At 37.2% G+C, this 23,305-nt stretch overlaps 5 protein-coding genes across 6 annotated transcripts; 2 read left to right on the top strand and 3 right to left on the bottom strand.

Annotated features, from left to right (window-relative positions):
* Positions 1 to 579: 579 nt before the first annotated feature.
* LOC18614026 (uncharacterized) lies at positions 580 to 2,368 on the bottom strand. Its single transcript, XM_007051569.3, has 2 exons — positions 1,897 to 2,368; positions 580 to 1,214 (listed from the first exon to the last, which is right to left on the bottom strand). The coding sequence occupies exons 1-2, from the start codon at positions 2,116 to 2,118 to the stop codon at positions 732 to 734; spliced, it is 705 nt and encodes a 234-aa protein (XP_007051631.3). The 5' UTR covers positions 2,119 to 2,368; the 3' UTR covers positions 580 to 731.
* Positions 2,369 to 6,489: 4,121 nt separating this feature from the next.
* On the bottom strand, positions 6,490 to 8,426 carry CRF6 (cytokinin response factor 6). The gene has a single exon (XM_018115225.2). It carries the CDS (start codon positions 8,220 to 8,222, stop codon positions 7,284 to 7,286), a length of 939 nt encoding a protein of 312 aa, XP_017970714.2. The 5' UTR covers positions 8,223 to 8,426; the 3' UTR covers positions 6,490 to 7,283.
* Positions 8,427 to 10,477: 2,051 nt separating this feature from the next.
* On the bottom strand, positions 10,478 to 13,485 carry LOC18614028 (ubiquitin-conjugating enzyme E2 28). The gene is made up of 4 exons (XM_018113976.2): positions 13,301 to 13,485; positions 11,975 to 12,102; positions 11,557 to 11,661; positions 10,478 to 10,845 (listed from the first exon to the last, which is right to left on the bottom strand). Exons 1-4 carry the CDS (start codon positions 13,368 to 13,370, stop codon positions 10,702 to 10,704), a joined length of 447 nt encoding a protein of 148 aa, XP_017969465.1. The 5' UTR covers positions 13,371 to 13,485; the 3' UTR covers positions 10,478 to 10,701.
* A 2,330-nt stretch (positions 13,486 to 15,815) lies between these two features.
* On the top strand, positions 15,816 to 18,177 carry LOC18614030 (late embryogenesis abundant hydroxyproline-rich glycoprotein family protein). Of its 2 annotated transcripts, XM_018114330.2 has the most exons (3): positions 15,846 to 16,227; positions 16,484 to 17,246; positions 17,789 to 18,177. In XM_018114330.2, the coding sequence occupies exons 2-3, from the start codon at positions 16,516 to 16,518 to the stop codon at positions 17,802 to 17,804; spliced, it is 747 nt and encodes a 248-aa protein (XP_017969819.2). In that variant the 5' UTR covers positions 15,846 to 16,227; positions 16,484 to 16,515; the 3' UTR covers positions 17,805 to 18,177. The 2 variants fall into 2 exon arrangements, with proteins under 2 accessions (XP_088660039.1, XP_017969819.2); XM_088803913.1 differs by lacking the exon at positions 17,789 to 18,177 and having other exon boundaries at positions 15,816 to 16,227; positions 16,484 to 17,250.
* Positions 18,178 to 19,225: 1,048 nt separating this feature from the next.
* Positions 19,226 to 22,966, top strand: RRP41 (3'-5'-exoribonuclease family protein). Its single transcript, XM_007051575.3, has 11 exons — positions 19,226 to 20,153; positions 20,291 to 20,337; positions 20,449 to 20,509; positions 20,733 to 20,771; positions 20,858 to 20,925; positions 21,298 to 21,376; positions 21,452 to 21,488; positions 21,801 to 21,917; positions 21,995 to 22,080; positions 22,465 to 22,554; positions 22,730 to 22,966. Exons 1-11 carry the CDS (start codon positions 20,100 to 20,102, stop codon positions 22,775 to 22,777), a joined length of 726 nt encoding a protein of 241 aa, XP_007051637.1. The 5' UTR covers positions 19,226 to 20,099; the 3' UTR covers positions 22,778 to 22,966.
* Positions 22,967 to 23,305: the final 339 nt, after the last annotated feature.

Genomic DNA, 23,305 nt, shown 5'->3' on the forward strand with positions numbered 1-23,305 from the left:
TGGAATTAAGAGCGCCAACCAATTGCTTCAGCTGACCGTTCTCAAAGGCAAAGCCTTCCACTTCTTCCTTCTCTTTATTTATTTACTTATTTATCTATTTTCCATTGGCAAAGGAAAGCCTAGAACTTATCGGCCCAATTTGTGCTGACTGGGCCTGATCATAGTGTCTGATTTCTTTCGGTATGAGTTTTGGGCTTGGGCTAATCTCAAATCGAGCCCACATCAGAATCTTCCCGGTTCTTGGCAGTTGGCGCCGAACCAACGGTCAAGGAGTCAAATCCTCGCAGGGGATTTGCAGTTGCACGCTAATGGAAATTGGCTGTTTCATGTAATATAACCTTTAAGAGGAAATAAAATACGTGTGAATCTAATAAATTAAGTTGGACCACATATTAAAATAATGTCTACCCCAAAGCAGCAAAGGATTCATTAACCACTATGAATAGGAATGGTCCTATGCAAACATGGAAAGTTGTGGTCCCATAAATAACCTTGGTTGAACATTGAATATGAATCTCCATAGTCAGAAAGGAAAGCCCAACTACTTGAATCTGCAATATAAATACAGCTAGAAAACACTTTCCAATGCCATCATGTATTTCCATGATGTTTCTTGAATTGACCATGTCAAGTGGATGGCATGCATGCATGTGGTACAGAGACAATGATGAAGAGGGGGAAACATTTTCTGAAGAAATTTAGTTGTGATTTCATATATTATGATGTACGAATCATCCCCTGCCACAAAAGACATCCAGAGGGCTCTTTGAGATAGTTAGTAAAGAATCTATGTTTTCTGCTTCTTTTGAATACATGATAGTGGAAACAATTTTTCTTTGTGAATTGCAAGATTGGTGCCTGGCATGATAGAATTGAATTGTGGTTGAAAGGCTAGCTGATATCAGGATTAATTTTATTGCAATTCCAACAGCACTCTGCCACTTCCAGGGGTTGAACAAAAATCTAATGCAACAAATGAGAAAACTGGAAAGCCTTCTTCTCCTGCTTTGAACCCCATTTTTCTTCACAGTAAGTTCTTCCACATTCCTGTCAAACGCAGCTCTATTATCATTGCCAAAACAAGCGTTCAACTCTCTCACCACATCCAGGGGTCTTCCTTGATATTGTGTTGCTTGTTTTATGAGAAATAATCTGCTTTGCTCCAAACTTGTGAGAGCTGAATGTCTATCTACCAGCTGCCAAGACTGCAACTTCTGCATGTAGATAGCTATGATTGTTAATATTATTTTTCCAGAGGAAAAGGACAGAATTTTAAACATAAGTTTCCCCAGTTTGATGCTATATTTGATAATTAAGAAACTGAGGTTAGTATTAACTACTAAGCATGGATAAAAGGTCGTATGCAGATCAAATTAAAGCAAAACCTCTAAAAGTCAGGTAGAATATTCCAATTCTACTCAACAGGTTTAGATACAAATTAAGATATCAACCAAAAGGTAACGGAATAATTAACTTTGAAATCATTTGTTATTGTTAAATCTTTTGCCTATCAGCCTATATGAACCTACTACTTGAATTTAATCATTCCATTAAGAACAGAGTCCAGAAGCTAGTGCTTTTAAAACTTGAAATGCAAATTGTTTTATATGAAATATTAAGAATTTTTTCATCACGTGAGATTCAAGGATTAATTGCCTATGCTTAATGCTATTTCTTATATATGTCTGTTCTGCATTTTCAGATCTCTTGAAAAATGTTATGCCAATGAAGCACATTTCTGCAATTGCAATTACATTCAGATCAAAGGACTTGGACTTTATCTGCTGACCTATCTCAGACTAGAAAAGACAATATGAAAATCCAGGGCAACTTGCAGCTTCACAGGATTTTTCTAGACGGCCTAGCGAATAAAAGAAGAGACAGGAAGTAGGGTACCTGCAAACGCAAAAGCGTGTTCTCAACTTCCTTCAATGAATCTCTGATGGCAATCAATCTCTCCCTCTCCTCAAATGGGGTCTGCCCAACATCACAATAGCGACCATGGTCTGAACAAAACCTGCAGAAGCTGATACTGTTCTCGATTTCATCGTTCAACCTGGCATGCAAAGCCCATGCCCTCTCAATGAGGGTCCGCAGTTTCTTGTTATTCAACTCCATCGGTGGGAAACATAGACCACCAATCGACACACTCCTGTATTATAACTTTTGAAAGTCCATGACTTTATTCTGTTGTTTTTGTTGCTTTTCACAATTTACTGTCAATTCTTTGCAAATTTATCCAGCCTTTCTTTTCTTGGCTGTGGTGGAAAGCTTGAGTGACAATTTGGAATATTATGGAATGGAAGGTAGGCCTCTACTTTTTAATGGTTTTGCAATCAGGTGTTTGGACAAAATCATTTTGGCTTCTTTTACTTTCTTTTCTTTCTTTCTTTCTGTGGGTGTGTTTGCTTTAAAGGGAAGTTTTGTTTGGAACTGAGAAGCTTAGCTGTTCGTACCCCACAGTCTTACTCTCATCACATGCAATCATGCAGATATATGCCTGGAGGATCCCTGGCATTACCACGTCAGAAGCTCCATGGACCATCCGACCATGTATGTGCAATAATGGCATTCCACTCAAGCAAATGAAATAGAAAATATAAAAAAATACCATGCCATCATCCCTCATCATACAAGATGTTGATCCATCATATGATTTCCCCCAAAAAAAAAACAAAAACCCAAGGTCCAATGCGATCGTACAATGTTGAAAAAAGTTGGATATACCAGATTACCAGTCTTATTAGGCAAATTTATTTGGGGTTCATAAAAACAGGGCCAGCAAGTTTGGAGGTTCTTTCAGTTAACACACAATGATCACGGGCCAGGTTCAGTTGGGCTACCAATCCTTAAACGTGGTCAGCAGAAACCATTTTCTGTCGAACAAAGTCCACCGCAGAAAACAAGCTGAGCACTTTCTTTTGCCTTTTAGCTGTCTCTGAGTTCTCTGCCAGGGACTTGGAAGACCATGAAGTCTGAATCAATCGTATCATTGATTTGGTTATCATTTAGTGTACAGAGGTTTGGCTCTTTGCAGAGGCAAAGGACATACAAATTGCAACCAGTGAGGAGCCGCCATGAATATGATAGTCACTGTTCAACTAGCTAGCCCAAGAGCACATCCACAAACCACAATTAATGAACAAATCAGATAATCCATTGCAGTTTAGATTTTGTAATCCTTATCTCTTTACATAATTGATTGTAGTTCTCATTGACTACAACATCAACTATTAACAATTTGACATTTGACCAAATTATGGAATCCCATTGGTTAGCCATCAAAATCAGTGAAAGAGGGAAGACATCAGCAACCTCTCAACTTTTCTTTTAAAAAAAAAAAAATTGCGAGATTAGAACTTAGAGAAGAAAAGAGAAAACTGCATGCAATGTGGGTCCATTGGCCATAATCCCACATGGGGTTGAAATGCTTACGACACTTGATTTCCCTTAACCCTAAATTTTCCTATTTTTATAATCATAAAAATTACAATAAAATTTCCTAACAAGTTGTATTTAAAAATTAAAAGTCATCAAATGGGAACAATAAAATCTAGGACCCACAAGAGTGATCACCCATCACCCCAAAATCTCACACAAGCTTTAAAGTTTCTGATATTTCAAAGGAAGGTAGTGGGTGAAACGGAACTCAGTGGGTCCTACTTTTTTGATTTCACAAAATTAAAATTCGACGTGATGAACGGGTGAGATTTTATCTGATCTCTTCTTTACATGGCATGAGATAGAGATTAGATTTGCCTTTGGGCTCACTGCTTTGTTTTTTTTCCATGTGATGCAACAGAGATTTTGTGGGCCAACGTGTGTTCCTGTAGAACATGTTTGCAATACTTTAACACAGCAAATGTTCAGGAGGGCTCAAGCCCAGTAAGTTTGAGACTGAAAGGGCTGATGACCACTTGCTATTCACGTGATGAGATGAGTCAAAAAGACATCAATGATCAGTCTTCTTCTTGATACTAACAACTAGTAATATAATTTCGAAATAAATTCCTTGTTTTTTCACTTTATGAACAGTAGTATTATTCTTATATTTTTCACTTTCCTATCATCCAATCTTTTCCTTTTACTTTTCCGAGGGCTAGCTGTTGTTTTCCATCTGTAGGTTTGAATACACTGTGCCTCAAAACTGTGCGGCACGTTGCATGAAGATTGAAGAGCATTCCCATCAGGATTTTTGAATTCTAATTTCTTCTCTAACTTTTTCCTTTCTCTCTAATCTGATTTTGCATCAGACAAACTATTTTGACTTCTAAGTAAACACAAATAAATGTACCCAAAGAAGCTGAGCTGGATCAAAAGCACAACGTGCCTTGCGGTTTGCAAGTTGCAACACTTTTGCATGCAGCTGTTGCCTATCTTGGCTCCACCACATATGGAGTATTCTCACTTCTCTTTAATTAGTCTTATTACTGAATTGAATTCTGACTGCTGCTCGCATGAAGAATAGAGAGACAGTATCAGAGTAGGGCAGCTCATCAAGCCGACAAAAAGCTACAACTTGCAGTTGTAGGCTAACAGTTAAACCCTTTTTCTCTTTTCTTTTCAATGTTTCTTCATACAAGGGCTTTGGGTTCCATGGCTGTTGCCATTAACATGCTAAAAACTTCAAATTCTTGCATAAAATTATATGCCTAAATGGTAACCAGTTCATCGTAAACTTCAAGGTGGTGTATCATGTGTACGGTAGTAGTACCCGGATAGTGAAAAAGGGGGAAAAGGAAAAAAAGAATTCAATGACAATGTACACATCAAGTTTTGCCTAATTTGGGAAAGGATCCAAATCCTCTCTCAATCACTTCATAAATTCAACAATCTTCGCATGTGAATGTGAGGATATGAACATTCACAAAAAAGGTTTGGTTTAGTAATGCCTCATGTGTCTTATATGAAAGTGTCATGTCGATAAATCTGGCTAAGTTACACCACCATTTTGCAGTCTGTCCAGCTTTTGCTTGTATGGTTTTGGATTTTTACCTTTCTAGTTCCCAGAATCAAAAGCTGTCCACCACAATGAGCAGGTAGAACTGGAAGATGCAAAAAAAAAAAAAAAACTATGTAACCCGACAAAAACCAAATGCCAATAGTGTCTTCATTTAACACTATCTTTATTTGGTTTTACATACATAGTCTTGATCCATAATTTAAGGATGACCATAGACAAGCAAATTATAAAGTCAGTACTGCTCGTGTCAGGATTTTTTTTTATAAGCTTTTTAATTATTATTCTACATATGTCGATAATGAGAGTTTTAAATTCTACAAACTGATTAAAATATTATCATGTATTTATTTAATCATTAATCTTACAAATTTATCTTAAGAAGATACACATCAATCCTTTAATTTTACTCGTTAAATTTAAAAAAGCTATTATCGAATATGTAAGATAAGTTTTTTCCTTTTTGAAATGCCTCTGTCCACTTCTAAATCAACGCCTTTTTCTTGATCTCTCAATCTTTGACCACTATGAAGTTTTACTCAAGATTTTTGACGTTACCAGCTAAGTTAACCCGCACCAACCAATTCTGGAAAGCTTTGCGTGAGAGAGAGTGGGGTGTGGTGGGCCACGGCTTCAAGGTCAAAGGTGAAACAATGCATTGGTAATGGTTTGTCGTTGTTACCATACATTCAAAATCAGAAGTGAAAAACAATAAACAGACAAGGAAGAGAGTCAACGATTGGGCTTACAGAAACCACAGTCGTGCAGCTTGCAAGTGGGTCTGGGTACGGACAGGCCAGCAGGCAGCCAAGTCGCTTTGATTTTGAAATCACGTTTGCTGCTATTATTGTAAATGACTAAATAATCCTTAAAGCCTGCAATTGTATAAATTAGGATACCTACTTTTTTTTTTTCGTAGTAAAACTTTTTGACTGGGGGAACTGAAAAAGGGTCCTGTTGATCGCCGGAGGTTCAAGCACGCCGGGATGTTGCCTGAAAAGTGAACTGCCATGTTTTGGGATTTCTAGAAGAAATGACCGGGCCTAGCATAGGGCGTAGCTATAGCCTATGGCTCTGTGACAACCCCTTTCCAAGATTTGTGCTTTTCAGTACTGTTTTGGTAAAGACTTTTTACGGTTTTTCTAGAGCCTTGGACGGGGCAAAAGAGGGACAGTATCGTGTGTTAGATCCCACCAGGTCAATATCTTCGGGGTCGACACATTTATTGTTCTAAGGATTCAAAGCCCAACCTTGTCAAGGGGAGTTGGGGTTCTCTAAACGAGAATCCCATGGCATCTTGCACTTGTGTCTGTTGTCTCATGAAATGTCCTTGTCAATTGAATACTCTTCTGATTGAAGGTTGAAGCCAAAGCAAAAGCATCGCGAAAATGGTAGAATAACAAAGGAAATGCCTCTTAATGTGGAACAAAACGTGTCTCTTATTCTCTTCAAATATTCTTACATAACAAGATGGTTCACCGCGTACTTTTTAACACCGATGGTGAAATTAGAGCACGAGAAATAGAGAGTGAAAGAAACGTAACTATACATTTTTAGACCATCAAGTGGTAAGATTTCCAACAGGTAATGATATTGTTTTCCTCGTTGGATTAACAGGCTTCTAAACCTTGACCAAGGAAAACCAAACAAGGGAACAAGTGGCATGGAATTGGACGGCAAGCCATTCTTGAAAAGAATGGCTCCTAACAAAAAAACCCAGAAAGCGTTTATGGCTAACAAGCGTCTAAGGTGGCGAACCGTGGAACATGGGAACCAACTTTAGCTTAACTTGGCAGCCTTTTTGAGTCCCCGCGAGCCAGTGCTCCATTAAAAATTAAAAAAATATCTCACCGACCCCCATCAAATACACAGACAAGGAAAAGATCTAAAGCAAAGAAATGAACAAACCGAAAGAAAAACAATCAGATTATACTCTTTTTTGAATAAAAACCATAACCGCAAAGCACGCTTCCTAGCACACGCACCACGTCCACGCCAATTGAAACGCACACCGAACCTATTCAATTCACGAAAGAAGGGGAACACATACACGAAAAAGAACCCTTGGAAGAAGCAAGAATTTACATATTTGCTTGGCATTTCTTTACACACTGTGGTAGTAGTAGAGAAACACACCTAGAAAGTAGTAGAAAGTAAGTAAAAGACTGCGGGAAATGTATCCAAAATTCCACTCGGAATTTACCATCACATTCACATGAATTACGCTTGACAAAAGTATTTACCAGCAAAAAAGGGGCACCATCTGAACATTTCCAGGGCTGCAACTCCATGGTAATGTTTTGCAGGGCAAACTACACTGATCTTAATAGTAATTATCGACATCCCACGTACAAGACCCAAAATCGACATCTAATTTAACAGAAATATCACCATAATCTTGTTCCAAATTTCTCTCTTCTGGTAACCTCATCTCATCCAAAAATATTGGCGCAAGGTTATCGCAATCAAAGTAATCACATAGAGCCCCCGGATCTGTTAACAAATACCCATCTGATAAGTTAGTTGGTTCTTCCGGGCGTTCCTGAACAGGTCTCCACTCACTTTCGGTAAGCTCGCAAGAGTCATCTTTGGACTCGGTTTGAAGTTCGGCTTCCTCATTGGACTGAAATCTGAGAACAGAAGTAGGTGAACAGAGAGACTGCGATTCTTGGCCAGAATCATACCCGGAAATCGTTTCAAGTTCAATCTCCGGTGACGAAGGTCTCACAGGAGGCTTTACAAAGTTTGTGAGAGCGTCAGGGCCTTTGATTCGAATCGCGGCTCTGTCATAAACCAAGGCAGCTTCTTCAGCAGTGTCATAAGTCCCAAGCCAGACCCTGGTTCGACTCGTAGGATCCCTGATCTCAGCCGCCCATCTGCCCCACGGTCTTTGCCGAACCCCACGGTACTTTACCCCGGTAGACAAACATTGCTGTTGCTGCTTCTTTGATCTGATATTGACTGGATTGCACTTACTATTTGTTTGCTTGTTTTGCTTGTTTGCTGACTTGGAGAAATTGAATGTGGAACAATCTTCGATCCTGATTTCGTTTACATACCTTTTCACTCTATGATTTCTCTCATGTTCGCTCTCGTCGCTAGAAGAATCCGTTGCATCGCCATCGGTGACAGAAATTCTGACAATTCTAGGGGCTTTGGCGCTGGACTCCATGGAAAACCACTTGCTCGACGGCTTCACTAACTTATTAGTAACTCTTCTTCGCTCTGCGTATTTCACTCGGAACGAACTCGCGGGATTCATTTTCCAATATTTTACATCAAAGATGGGATTTTTTTTTTACTTTAAAAGAGAGAATAATCTGTAAAGAAACGATTTTTCCAAAGCGTAATAAAAACCTTGCTGGAAAGTAAAGGGCGAGAGACTAGAGAGAATGAGGAGAGAAACAGGAGAGTTTCAGTTGCAAGGAAGAGTCAAAATGCCGAGAATCGCTGTTTTATAGGAGTATCCTGAATACAAAAACTACTTTATTTTCCTTCACTTTTATTTAAAAAAATAAAAAATCTTAATTGCTTCTTAAATCTGTTTAAAATTATACTCAATAATTAAGATAAATGATTTAAACAAAAATTAGAGATAGTTACTAGCCGGAGATTCCGGTGACTACCGGAGATCCCAAACGACTCGCCGCATCTCCTTGTTAGTGATACGTGTCCTATAGCCCTCCCTCGAATTAGCTTGGTCCCCAAGTAACAAAAACCTGTTCCACCCTCCGGCGGCCACGTGTGCGTTACGCTCCCACCGCATTGGATGCTTTTCCTCCATAATGACGTTAATTTGCTGCCGCCTGCTGACTAACGGTCACAGCGAGTGAGATTAGTGACCCTCATGCTCACTCGAGAAAATCCGTCACGTGAGAGAGAGAGAAGAACCAGCTCCGTTGCACACGGATGTGGAATCAATCTGTCACGCCACGTCAGCTGAATACTTTTGACTAATCACTTTTAAATATCGATAATAATGCCACTAATTAAAAATTTTTAATGACAATAATCCGTTTACTTTTCTGAGCGCCAAAAACTACAATTGCTTGGCGATGAAGCATCAAGAAAATTAAATCTCCTTAGCCTCTGAAATTACACTATTCTTTCCATATATTGTCAATTGTGGTTGTTGATTAAGAATAAAACAAAGATTCAGTCAATAGAAAATGGAGGAATATTTTTATTCTGTTACTGCAAATAAGAAGTTGGCCATATTTTATTTAGATTCTCATAATTCAACTGCACATTGACTAAACAATCAGTTTTATTCCATTAACAGAAAATTTTTAAAGTCTAAAAAGCATTGCATCCCTTATTATTCTTGTACTTAGAAACAATTGGTCTTCTAATTCTAAGACACGAGAGTTTGATTAGCAGTTGGAGATATTTGCAAATTCTGGGTCTCTTTTCTTTCCTTTTTTATTATTTGGATGGTTAAGGAAATAAATAAAAATAGAAGGAAACGGCTGGAAACTGAGCCTTGGGGACCAAGGAAAGGAAGCGGAGGACATTCGTTGTACATAGTAGCAGAAGTAGGTAGGTAGAAAACGATAAGACCTTTCCCCTCATTTGTTTTTGTCACCGTTGCTCATTTACTTCACGTGACCATTACTTAATTTTCGAAGACCAACAAAAATAAGGAGGAAGAGTTATTATTATTATTATTAATGTTCCAAATCACGTTGGAATGCTACAATTAAAGACTTTGTAGAACGAGGGATGTCCCTTAGAAGAAGAAGAAGAAGAAGTATGTTCTTTTGGTTCAAATCAAAGTAGCTGTAGGCTAATGTGCAATTATTCGGGTCAAGTCAAAAGACTTTATGAGTGCTCTGAAAATAAATTTCTCAATTTGGCATATCAGTGCGGCAGAAAAGTGGTCAACATTGACTTTCTAAATTTCTAGTACAAACTTTTATAATTATATTTATATTTCTAATAAAAATATTTACTACTTGTTGCAATCAGATTTAAGCAGTCAACATTCGGGGTGATTTAAAACTTTGAATTAGAACACAAGCATAACGTCATGAAGTTAGGCGAAGTTACATATGTAACCATCATTTGCATTTCCAACAAAAAAATATGAGTGAAAAGTTAAATATGCAGAGAGTTCCCCAAAAATCAATCAGTTCCAAATCCAGCAGTATTTTATGGACCCAAGCATCCTACGATCAGTACATAGTGGGCTTTCTCTTTCTTTCTTGCCTTAGTCGTTTTATTTGTCTTTCTTTGTATGTTACTATTTCGGCTCAGTGTGCTGCACTTGTCTCGTCACGGCTTACCACGTTCGATCATCAAGAGAAGGAGCGGGTGGAAGTAATGAGTTTATACAGAATTAAACCAAAGAATTCACAAACCGGAACCAGTTCATTAAATACCAGATCAGCAGGAGTTACCGTGATAGGATCGAAATCGGAAGAGTGTGATAAGCACCAAGTTACAGAGGGATAAGTTCATGCTGAACAAAACAGAAACTAGCATCAAAATATAAGCACTTGATCTTAGTCCCCAAGAAAACAAGAACAAACAAACATATTGAACAACATTAACTGCTGATCTTACAACAGTTCCAGACATCAAGTGCAACACCTAGAACATCTGCCAGCTTTGCAAGCTGAATGATAATAATCTATTCTTAACTTTGTCTATTACAGGAGCAACGACAACAAATGCACGCTTGATTTATACACAATGGGTAGTACGGAGCAATATCCTAAAAGCTTTTACCAATTATCAAACTAGCCCATGGCGTACTTCTGGGTCCAGCTCCTTGCAGTTGACTCATACTTGGCCCTGTCTGTCTTGTACATATGAGCAATTTCCGGCACCAGGGGATCATCAGGGTTTGGGTCGGTCAGGAGGGAGCAGATAGAAAGCAACACCTGAAAGAGGAAACAAGAACCTTTCCCACCTTCTTAAAATACAGAAATGATTAACTAATCGAATGGAATGTACATATTTGAACCCTCCCACCCGCCAAAAAAGAAGGCCTAAGAAAAAGAAAGAGTTTCCAAAAATGCAAAGCTGATCTAGGGGGCAGTTTCCTTAGTTAAATACCAAAAGATGACCACATGGTGGAAGCTAAATGATGCTCGAAAGACTATTTTGAACCATCTAATTTCAACCTGTTACATTTTAACAGGCTGTGTTAGATTAGTTCAGGCAGAAAAATGAATCACATCCAATCACAAAAGGTTGAGCAATGAAAATGTACAATTTGGTGGGAACAGCCCACATAGAATTTTGTCCTGCACAGCTAAAAACACATCTCAGCATTTGCCAATAAGATTCTCAACCTACAAACAGTGCTTCATCAAGCAAGGAGCTGGGAAGAGTTTTTGATAGACAAAATTAGAGGTCATTGTTGACAAATTCCCCGGCCATACAAGCTTAACAGATAAGATGAAATTTTCTATTCAGAAGGAGCTATATTGGTTAAATATCATGGCCTCAATTTTTACAGTGGCTGAATAGCAATAAGCCTGTCTAATATTCACTATCCTTTCTACCCATACTTCAAATACAAATGTTTATCTTGGACAAAGTCAAAACTATTGGGCATTAGATTGTAAAAGATTGTTTAGAGTTGAAACCTTAGATATAGTCAGGGCTGGACTCCACTGCTCCTTTAGTATGTCAAGGCATATACTACCATTGCTGTTGATATTTGGGTGAAAAACCTTAGTTCTAAATGCAACCTGCAAGAAACAGAAGAAGAGAGGAGACAATGAAACAAAAATAGATTAAGTAAAATTCATTTCATAGCTCTACTAACACTCAAACCCATCCACCACAATTAAAAAGAAATAAAAAAGGAAAAGGAAAAACACTGCTTTGTTGTGAGCTGCTACATTATTTACACTTATGGATAAAACCACATATACGAATGGACTCAATAATGTCCGTAAAGCATGGTTCATGATACTCTAGCATGAAAAGTTGTAAAAGGTAGCTGCAAAATAAGTATAAAAAAAGCAATAAACATAAATAAGATTAGAATTTATCCCTTACCTTAGGTGGTTTAAAAGGATAATCAGGAGGAAAATGAATTGTCACTAGAAAGACACCTCCAGAATAAGGGCTGTCAGGGGGGCCCATTATTGTGGCTTGCCAATGGAACATGTCTTCTGCTACAGGACCTGTCAGCATATAGAATACGTAGCAATATATCATGCTATAACCCCATAGCAGAGAGAACATAAAGCTCTTGTTACTGCATCCAAGAATCCCATCAAGAGAAACAAGAACTCCAAATTCCAATATCCTAAATTAATAATACACACAAGGAACTTCAAACACAGAAAATAAAGCCTTGAACATCTTCCATCACCACTTGACTAGCTAAAGTGTGTCCACATATGAACCCTTTAGGACCACATCCCATAACTCAAACATGAATCTTGCCATTTTACAGGCTTCAATACACATATTTTCATGGTCATTCTGAGCTAAAAATCCTATACATTAACCCTTCAAAGTAGAACTTATAAGTATTCAAAAAATAGAAACAGGATTAAGGAAATAAACACTCATAGTAATAAAATAAAGAACTTGTAAGTAATCACAAGAGAAATTGATGCATGAGAAAACAATTACACAGAGATTGACTATGCTAAAAAGGGTATAATAATCAACCGTTTGATACCCTACAAAGCACCCAAAAATCTCATCTTAGCAAAAAACCTTAAAGTACCACCTGATGCTGCCATCCTTAACCTACTAGATACATCATTAAGTCAAACCTTCATAAGTGGCGGCTACATTTCAACTGTGGAAAGACATACCATTCACGAATCCAAACACCAGGTAACTACGGTCATAACACAATCAAGCAAGAAGAAGCAACAGAAGAGCATTGAAGCACGGCGTGTATATCACAAAAAGTACAACCAAATGATATATAAATTCTCATGAATTGATTGTTATACATATACAAAGGTTGACTAAGGTTATATTTTGCAGCGAAATAACCCATCCTTCATGTACTATTGCCACTCGCTTAAGCGGTCCAAATTCCTTCTTATCATGGTAAATAACAACTCAATTGCTACATGTTTTTGTCACATAAAAATACAACAAGAATCAGGATTTCAGGTTTTGATCTCTCTAATTTCAGCCGTATTTTTTATCTACGAATCTTTAACCACGGTTTGTTATAGGAACACCGTAAAATTACTCATAAACAAATACATGGAAGGAATAATAAAAGTATATATCTATAAATATATCAACAACCAGCCATCCATATTAACAAAAGGGTATAGATCAAGCTTCATAAGAAAATCACAGAAACGTTTTATAAAAAAAAAAAAAAAAAGAGAGAAAAAAAGATGTTACCAGCGCTGCATGAAGTGGGAGGATCTTTCTGGAGATCCTTGAGCTCCTTCAAGATCCGCTTCGACGCCATCGACAGAGTCCGAGGATCGTGTCTGATCTACGGACAGAACTCTAGAGAGAGAAAAATAAGGAAGAGCTCAAGAGAGATAACAGGGAGGAGGAGAAGTTGAAGAAAGGAAATACGGTTAAAAAATATTAAATAAATAAATTAAGGGGAAGGAATGTACATTAATTTGCAGTTAAAGACAGAATTTTACTGTAAAAGCTTTCCCTTTTTAATCACTGTAAAATATTAATCCGGGGGAGAGATGTGGGGTCTCCTAATGAAAGCTACAAACGAACGAACGAACGGCTGTGGTTGGGCATGGTTGGTTTTATGTCTGATTGGTCCCTGAGTGTTTTATTGAACCCGTGAATGATGGGTCGGAGTTCGGGTGCCCTGGTTTTGTAATTTTGCATGTGCAAAAATTGAGCCTTTTGTTTTTTTATTTTAAGACAATCGTACAAAATGATTCCTTCCATGTTGCTCACAAATGAATGAATCTTTGTTTTCTGAACACAAACTCTGAATCAAGCTTGATGATTTATATACCAATTAATGATGGTATTTTCACATATATTAATGCATACTTAATTTAAAATTTTTATTTTTTTACATTTTTAATTAAATGCAAAAAATGAGTGAAATTAACATGAAATACAAAAAAAAAAATTGATCTTTGGAAAAAGAAAGAAGATGTAGTTATAGAAGTAGAACATTCTGTATAAAGGAGATGGGGAAAAACTAGTAGCAACCATGGCTATCTTTTTATTTTTTTTAATGTTTTTACATGTAAGAACCTATATTTGGATAGAATAAAATGATATGAGAAATATATGGTAGTACCTTATTCCTCAAAAAATAAAAAGATTCACATGATAGTTCAAATTAAAGTCAGACAAAAATACAAAGAGGCAATCAACCATAACCCAACTCGATTGGTTTGTACTACCAAATCACAGAAACACGACATAAATAAGCCATAATTTCTTAGCTGGAAGATTAATAATGCAACAATTTCATGAGTAGAGTAACCTATCACAATCATCAACAGGTTGCCTTTCCTTTCCCATTATAAACCCTTCCTACTTTACTCGCATCAGAGTCATCATTCGCTAGCTACACCCAACAAACAAACAGCCTAAGTTTCTCAGCTCAACCAACAACAAATATTGCCACAAACCATTCACTGAACCACAAAAAAGGAGGAAATCTAAAGATAGTACTTATAGACATGATTTTGAGTTTTGTAGCATCCAACTCTGACTAATTAACGATAATATTCTTCAAACTAAGGAAAGGCTTTGGGGCTATTCATTTGCCCTATATTGAGAGCGACGTGTTGACTGTTCTCTAATTGAAATTATATGCAATTTGTACATGTGAGAGCAGTTCTGCAACCAAAATCTGTGATAGTGGAGCTTCACGAATCACACGACGACTACTGGAATCGACGCAAGGATTTTTGGTCAAGCATCCGCGTCACATCCTTTTTTTCTTTTCTTTTGTGATTGTTGCGTGGCTATTATAATCAAAGCCAAAATCGCTGGGAAGGTGCCCCCCCCCCTTCTCTTCTAGTACAAGTTTGTGTACAAAAGATTGGACTGTGAAAGATTATTTTCTTCTCTCTTACATATTGTCTGGTATTCAGTTTTCAGACAATGCACAAACACCGAACATTCCCTGTTGTACCTCCAGACATGTTGTGTATGGTTCCATGCCCGAAGTAGGGTTGGTTTACAACGGATGGACAGGAAAGTAGCTTCTCCTAACCGCGAAGGGAAGAAGGGGAATTCGGTGGCAATGACATATAGGGGTTTGTGAGTCGGTGGAGTTTTTGAAAACGACGAAGTTAGTGGATAACGGCTGGGACGCTCCTGCCCCACGTGGACGAACATGCGCTTCCATCCAACCCCACCCATCATCCCCGGACAGACCCTCTTGCAAGTTCAATGATAAAATGAAGGGAAGGATTTAAGATTAGGAACATAACTGTTATTCATTTATGCGAAATCAAAATTCCTGATGTACTGCCAATGTTTATATTTTACAATGTAACATTATTTACTACTTATGAAATAAAATGTATGGTAATTAATTAAGTTATCATTTCCTTTTCATTTTTACCAAATATAGCCTAAAACAATTCAACATGCCATGAATTGTTTAAGGAGCTTACAACTCATCAGTGAAAAGAACTTCCAATTTATATTAAAACATTTGTCTGAGCACAATGAGTATGTTAAATGACAAACATAAAATTCACATGGATTGTCTTTCAAAACAGTACAAATACCTGCTAATCTAATTCCTGCTCACTTACAGTTTGGTGGCAGCATATTTTTGAGTTGGAAATAGAGTTGAATTCGTTGTAGCCAGTATTGCAGAGACCAAAATACAGCCCCGTAACTGAAAAAGGAACCGGGTAGAAGACAAAAGTAGAAAGAGAAGTATCGAAAGACTTCCAGCCATGTCAGCATGTAAGACGCCGCGCGTGAATCTTCCCAGCTGAATCCATGCCACCCTTACCCAAAGCCCCCCAAAGGCCAAACCCCTTCTTCCCATAAGAGACAAACCTCCCTTCTCCGCACCCATCTCTTTTATTCTTTCTCTTTCTTTGCTCTCTCTCTCTTGTTCTCGCAATTTTAGCTCCTTCTCTCGTCTGTCCGTCTGTCACATTTCCAATGACTTTGTCTCCCTGATCCGATTCTCTACGCTTTCTGCTTTTATTCTTTCTTCCTTGCATCACAAACAAAAATTCTCCTTTGTTTCCTGTTCGGCTCTTCCCCCTTCCAGCACAAAGCTCATCAGATCTCTGTATCATTCAATTCACTCATTCATCACTTTTCCTTGGATATTGCAACCCTGTTGGCGTATTTCTGATAAGGTTCGTGTTTCTACAATTCCCAAGTCTTGCATTTATATCACATTCACGTTTCTTTAGACTCTTCACCTTTTGCCTTATTTCTTATGGGTTGCTCTGTTTTTCGATTTTCACATTAAAATGGCAGATATACGAATTCCCTTCGTTCATCATGATTAATATTTGTTCATTGAATTCTTTCAATTATCCCAAATTTGTCGATTACGAAAGGAAGCTCTTTCTTTCTTCATTCCCTGATTTAAATTTTTCATTTTCGCAGCCCAGGATATTTATACTTCTATTATCCAAGCAATGCCCGAGCCTCCTTTGAAACCGGTTCTCCAAAAGCCACCTGGATACAAAGACCCAAGCGCCCCGGCCGTCAAGCCTGGGTTTAGACCACCGCCACGAAAACCGGTTCTCCCACCTTCTTTCCACCCCAAGAAAAGGAGGGGTGGCTGTTGTCGCGTTTGCTGTTGCTGTTTCTGCATCTTCTTTTTGATCCTCATTCTCCTCCTCCTCATTTGCGGCGCCGTTTTCTACCTTTGGTTCGACCCGAAACTCCCCGGTTTTCACGTCCAGTCAGTCCGGATCTCCCGCTTTAACGTCACCAACAAACCTGATGGAACCTACCTCGACGCACAAACGACGACGAGACTCGAAGTGAAGAACCCCAACGCAAAGATGACGTATTATTACGGCAATACGGAGGTTGACGTCAGCGTTGGGGAGGGTGGGGATGAGACTGAGTTGGGAACGACGACAGTTCACGGGTTCACTATGGGGAAACAGAACACGACGAGTTTGAAAGTGGAGACAAAGGTGATCAACAAGCTGGTGGATGACGGGGTGGGTACTAGGCTTCAGGCTCGGTACCGAAGCAAGAGTTTACGAGTGAGCGTGGAGGCTCGGACGAAAATTGGATTGGGTGTGGCGGGGTTGAAAATTGGTATGGTTGGGGTTACCGTTAAGTGTGACGGAATCGCCCTGAAACGGCTCGACGGCGGTGACATGCCTAAGTGCGTCATCAACATGTTAAAATGGTAAGACAACGTTAAAAAAATTCTCATTGTTTTAATCGAAACAAAATATTTATTTTGCCCTTTTATTACAGCAGAATCGAACTTATTAGTCCATTAGTTAAAGTTAATGACATTAATCTCATGCTGATTGTCTTTTTGTTCAAGTGAAAAGAAACCCAAATTTTCAAAGTAGATATTTTGCCTAACGGCCTTGGAGGAATTTAATGGCTGAAACTATTGATCTTTTGTTTCTACATGACTTTGGTCATTGAGTGTTTCTTTGACTTTAAGAACAAAGAAGTTCAAGTAATCAATCCCATTTATATTTGCATTCGTAAAATTTGTTGATCATTTAACTTGGGGTGGAGGGGAGGGTTGATTCAAAAGCCAGATAATACTTTCTTTTGGCAGTGAGCATCACGTCAAGAATATGGCATTCTTTTTAATACAAATCAATGTCTTTAAATCATGAAATATAAACAAAAATGCTACTAGTACTGTTAACTTTTCTCATTGATAAGTTTCACTGTTTGATGGAGATGGTTGCTTTGCTTTGGTTGCAGGCTCAACATCCATTGATACTGTTCACATGCATGAAAGCTCCACAAAGGGTAGAAAGCCTAATCGATGAGACAATTCTTCAACATTTTGTATCTACATTGGATTGTAGCTAGTTTTGGCTTCTTTTTTATTTTCATTTTTCTTTAGTTCTTAATTTTTTTTTATATAAATTACAATAATTATTTTTACTACTATCATACATTACATATACTTGTGGAAAATGAAAAGGGAGATCCAACCCCAATTGTATCATTTCATATAACAGCCTAACGTGTTGTCCATGTCTGAACTTTTGGCTTCTTCTGATGTAATGGGGTACATATACGTCCCATTTTTTTATTTATGGGGTTGAATTTAAGTATTTATTTATTCTGGGTGGTTGATTGATTAATCATTTTTCTTCCTCCTTTCTTTTTATCTGTTTTTGGATTGAAAGTATCTTTTTTATTTGGTTGAAGTGGGGTTGGATTTGGTCTTGGATCCCTGACCGACCTGACAAATTGGCATTTGGCTTAGTGAGCAAATGAGAATTAATTAAGGTGTAACATCCAGGATTTCCTTTTGGAAAATGAGGTGTCACGTTCAACTAAAGGTGGGAAGAAAATATTTTCATGGGCCACTGATAAGACCACGGCTGCCTCGTAAAGTAAGGATAAGCATGAAAGAGATTTGGTATCTGCTTTTCTGTCCAAAAAGACCGTAATTTTCCTATTAAATTAATGAATTACCCAGATCCTCCACTAACCATTAGGAATCTTGTCCTTTTTGCATTCAACTAGATCACTTGGAGTTGACAGCAACATAAAAATTTAGCCTTGGTTTTGTTGTGAAATGTTGAATTACCGGCTTGCTTTCATTTGAAAGTCATTTCTTCATTGACAAGCTGGCTGGAATACAAATTCTTGTCTTTGGAGAGATCAGGGGCTCGTTGAGGCTCTGTTTGGACACACTCCAGAGTTGAGAGGAGTAAAAATTGCAGAACCAAAATTTAATACTTCATGTAAAAATGAACATTTCTTTTTGAAATAAAGTTAAAAAATTAATGTAATGTTTGGTGCCTTATAATATAATATGCACAAGAAATGTTATCACAAAAAATATAATTATTGAGAGGATAGAATGATGCAAGTCAGGCCAAACCTCGATTATGAAGGTCCAAAGGTTTGATACATATAAAAATATTGATTAAAATATTAAAAAATAATATTTTTTAAAAGATTAAAAAAATAATATTACAGTATTAAAATAATTTTCAAAATTATCTTTAAGAAAATTTCTTCATGAACGTTAAGTAGTTATAAAATATATTTAATTTTTAAGTTTCATTTTATTGTTAATTTCATATTTTTAATTATTTTATACAAATAAATAAAGAATAAAAAACTTAGTTACAAAAAGATAATCTCGTGACTTTTAAGCCCAAAAATAATTAATCCTAAATAAAAAAAAAATTAGGTTTTGCCTTCTTCCTTTCCCGACCAAAAATCTCTCTTTCTCTGTAATTACGTTGCAGGTTCTTTTCGTCTCTTTTCTTCTTCCATTGTTCCTTCTCTCTCCTCTGCTTCCTTTCCTGTTTAAACAACTCTCCTCTTTCCACTTCGCCTCCAATTTCTCTCTCTGACAAATCCATTCTCCCTCTCTCTTTTTGAGTTCTAAAATCCTTAACACAGAGTCACCAACACCACCGAGCTTTTGTTTTTGGTTTTGAATATGGTTTTTTGGTGGGTTACTTTAGATTGTGTTTTTGCATGATTTACATGTTTGTGGATTTTCTTTAGGTATTGATGAATTTTGGTTATGGTTTGGTGCTTGTGGATTTTTTCATGAATTTTGGATATAATTTTTTTTCAGATTCGAATCTAAATTTCATGCCTTTTTTTAGCATATTTTGTTGTTTCTGCACTAGGACAGGACCAGCAACCCTCTCTGCCCTTTTTTGATGTTGATTTTTTCATTTGCTTTTCTTTTGGTCTTGACGCTAGAAAGAAAAGTTAGATCAAAAGGAGGTAAATAATGGTAAATCAAATTTTTTTTACTTAATTTTTTATTATAATGTAATAGCTAGGCCCATTTTCTTGTAATAAAGGCAGCGAAACGGGCCAACGAGCAGCTTGGCTTTGTTTTCGACATAGGCCCGAACCCATGGAGCAAGCCAGCCACCAGTTAGTTCCAAACGACAGAGTCTCATAGATCGAAGGCAAAACCCTGGAGGTTTTGTCAAGGGAGAGAAGATCGACAGTGTCAGTTCTTGCCTTTATCATCAACAGTTGGTTGTTTGTAGGTTCTTTCGGGTGCAAACCTAGCTTGGTAAAGATGGAATACGTGAGCCCTGAAGGACTCCGCCTGGACGGTCGCCGTCCCATGGAAGTACGTACCTTGTCTCTCTTACTTTTTCTTCTAATTTTTTTATATTTTTATTATTCTACACATTTTTATCCTCTTAGCCAATATTTTCTTTCTGAAATTGCTTTATGTTCATCTTCTTTAATTTTTTTCCATCTCAGATGAGACAAATTCGTGCAGAGATTGGTACTGTGGCCAGAGCTGATGGGTATGTGCCACACCCATTACTTGCTTAAGCTAATCTATTTACTTGAAACATTTTGTACCTAAAATCCCGAGCTTTTTTCCCCTTTTTTTTTGGGTGAATTTCAATATTAAGTTCTGCTGTTTTTGAGATGGGCAACACCAAAGTCATTGCAGCAGTATATGGCCCTAGAGAGGTAACCTTTTATGAAAGTTCATTGCTTAATATTATTACCCATTTGTAATGACTCTTGTTAGTTTTATATTTTGATTTGTGGATATATTCGTAGTAGTGTTTAGTTTGTCATTGAAAAGGTGTCTATTTGGATTTGTTGTGTTTTGAATTTGAGCTTCTGTTGTAAATTTGTAATGAGATGTTGGTTTGTTGTATCGAGAATAAATGCTGTCTATGTTTTCCAGGTGCAAAATAGGAGCCAACAAATTAGTGACCAGGCACTGGTAATGTTCTTTTGATCATAGTATATTGGAATTTTGTAATTGTGACTTGAAAAGTTCTTGGTTTTCATATATATGATGGATCTTAGGTGCGCTGCGAGTACAGTATGGCTAATTTTAGTACTGGAGATCGCATGAGGAAACCAAAGGGTGACAGGTTATCGACATTCTTTTTTATTAATTCTGAATCTTGTTACATTAGTAATAAAAATTACAAAGTATTTGTGCATGACTAATATGAGAAGGGCTTTAATAAAATCAAAATCCAAAGTATTGACTTAATCCAAAATATAGCTACTTTGGAGTCAGACAAGGTTCTTAATGTTCCACAAAGAAATGAGGTTGTTCTGTCAAGTAGAAAATCCTCAAACGGTATCATTATCCATTACCACAAACGACACAATGGTGGTATAAAATCATTCTATTTATTACTCAAGTAATAAAAATTACAAGACTAAATTGACAGATATTAGGTTTATGAAGAACAATTATATGCTTATTGATATAAATCTTCTCTTTCTACACTTAGGCGGTCAACAGAGATATCTCTTGTCATCCGTCAAACAATGGAAGCTTGCATATTGACTCACCTAATGCCTCGTTCTCAGGTTTGAATTAAATCCCCATGGTATAGCCCAAACTGGCATTTCTTATATATTTTTCTGAAGATTTTTTTTTGTCAGATAGATATATTTGTTCAAGTTCTTCAAGCCGATGGAGGTACTTGAAACTTCTCCAAATTTCTTTGATCATTAGCATCCTTTCCTTTTTCATTTTATGCAATTACAAATTTATGCTCCACTCCAACCATCAACATCTGTTTGTGTGGCATGAATCCGCATCGGTTTCTGCTTTGATTTCATTTTTTCTATAATTGCTCTGCACTCTCTTTTTTAACTTGGGTCTGGAATAAAGCTTGTTAAAATTGTTAGATTTCTGCACTTGTCTATTCTACTTGCTAGTTTGTTTTCCCATATCTGTTTGGGGGCTGAAAGAACAAAGGAAGCATAAGCAGAATTAATGTGTCTGCAGGAACTAGATCTGCATGTATCAATGCTGCGACTTTAGCTCTTGCAGATGCTGGGATCCCAATGCGTGATATTGTCACTTCTTGCAGTGCTGGGTATCTAAATAGCACTCCTTTGCTTGGTAAATTCTTCTTCTTTTTTAAAATTTTCCCTTTTAATTCCCTTTGAACAATTAATTGATGTTTGTCATATGTTCAGATTTGAACTACATTGAAGATAGTGCTGGAGGCCCTGATGTCACTGTAGGAATCTTACCTAAGTTGGACAAAGTGACTCTTCTTCAGGTTCTCTATGACTGTTTCCTCATTCACCGTTTTAGGCTTTTAACTCAAAAGATATGTTAGTTAACATCATGGACTTCTTTTTTTTTTCCTGCTTCTGTATTAATAGAAGTTTTTGATGTTGCAATATGGTTCTGTGTTTCAGTTACATGGTAATGGTATTTAACAACCATATATTTGAGCTTTCTCTTTGCCTAACTTATGTTTTTCCCTTTACTGGAACTTATTTTCTGGTTTACGTGAGACTATTATCCATCTAAACTAACAACTATGAATAAACTTTTAACATTTCTTTATTCTCAAAAATTAGTTGAGAGGTTTTTTAGGGCACTGACTACTAGTTAATTTTTTACTGTTAGAGATTCATATTTTTTCTGTGTATTACAGATGGATGCTAAGTTACCTTTGGATATCTTTGAAAATGTCATGGGACTTGCAACTGAAGGCTGCAAGGCTGTAGCAAACTACATTAGAGAAGTAAGGACACTTGTTTACCTTCTTTATCTGCCTAGCTCTCCATTTCTTTTGAACTTATCTGAAATTTTCCTGTCCATGGTTTGCATGATACCATGCTTGGCAACATCTATGCAGTTCCTCTTTCTGCTTGCGTATAGCTTTATCAAAGTTAATCAATAATTGCTTTGCTTGGCAGGTACTACTAGAGAACACCAAGCAACTGGAGTATCGCCGCGGTTTATAGTTTATAAGCAGTGTAAGAAAAAAATCCACCGATTGTTGACGTATCTGATCGATTTGACAAAATATACTGTAGCATTGTACTAATGTTCAGATGCTAAATCTCTATTCCGACTTTTGATCTTTTATAGACCATTATGATTTGTTTTTTGGGGCTGAAATTTGCTCTCTTATTATTATTTCTTTTCTGTTATATTGTTTAATTTATCTTATTAACATGTTTGATTGGGTTGCCTGGATGCCGCTGTGGGGCCTGGTTGTGGACTTCCATCCCTCCCATCATTAAACCATGATGGATGGAAGGAATATAATTTCAACTTCCACTTAATCTCGTTGTGAACCAGCTGTGCCTTTGTGATTTTAGCAGCTGTACCATGGGAAGCAATTATTATTATCTGATATGGAGGTGTGCACGTGCTTTAACAAGCGGCACGGAGTCTTCCTTGAGTTCCTACTAGGTTCAATATAGCAGCTAACCTTTTCAGGAAAGCTTATCATGTATTTGTTATGGAAAGCTAGCATTTCGTTCCTC

Source organism: Theobroma cacao, chromosome 1, assembly GCF_053813885.1.
Source record: "Theobroma cacao isolate CCN51 chromosome 1, ASM5381388v1, whole genome shotgun sequence".
Lineage (NCBI taxonomy): Eukaryota > Viridiplantae > Streptophyta > Magnoliopsida > Malvales > Malvaceae > Theobroma > Theobroma cacao.

Bases quoted from the DNA above. Each gene is read 5' to 3' on its own strand.
- RRP41 (XM_007051575.3), top strand. From the start codon at position 20,100: ATGGAATACGTGAGCCCTGAAGGACTCCGCCTGGACGGTCGCCGTCCC. The intron at 20,338-20,448 runs GTATGTGCCACA...TTCAATATTAAG, and splicing joins ACTGTGGCCAGAGCTGATGG to TTCTGCTGTTTTTGAGATGG. The intron at 21,489-21,800 runs GTACTTGAAACT...ATGTGTCTGCAG, and splicing joins AGTTCTTCAAGCCGATGGAG to GAACTAGATCTGCATGTATC.
- LOC18614028 (XM_018113976.2), bottom strand. From the start codon at position 13,370: ATGGCGTCGAAGCGGATCTTGAAGGAGCTCAAGGATCTCCAGAAAGAT. The intron at 12,103-13,300 runs GTAACATCTTTT...ATATGCTGACAG, and splicing joins TCCCACTTCATGCAGCGCTG to GTCCTGTAGCAGAAGACATG. The intron at 10,846-11,556 runs GTTTCAACTCTA...TTCCTCTTTCAG, and splicing joins CAGCCCTGACTATATCTAAG to GTGTTGCTTTCTATCTGCTC.
- LOC18614026 (XM_007051569.3), bottom strand. From the start codon at position 2,118: ATGGAGTTGAATAACAAGAAACTGCGGACCCTCATTGAGAGGGCATGG. The intron at 1,215-1,896 runs GTACCCTACTTC...ATCTACATGCAG, and splicing joins ACACGCTTTTGCGTTTGCAG to AAGTTGCAGTCTTGGCAGCT.
- LOC18614030 (XM_018114330.2), top strand. From the start codon at position 16,516: ATGCCCGAGCCTCCTTTGAAACCGGTTCTCCAAAAGCCACCTGGATAC.
- CRF6 (XM_018115225.2), bottom strand. From the start codon at position 8,222: ATGAATCCCGCGAGTTCGTTCCGAGTGAAATACGCAGAGCGAAGAAGA.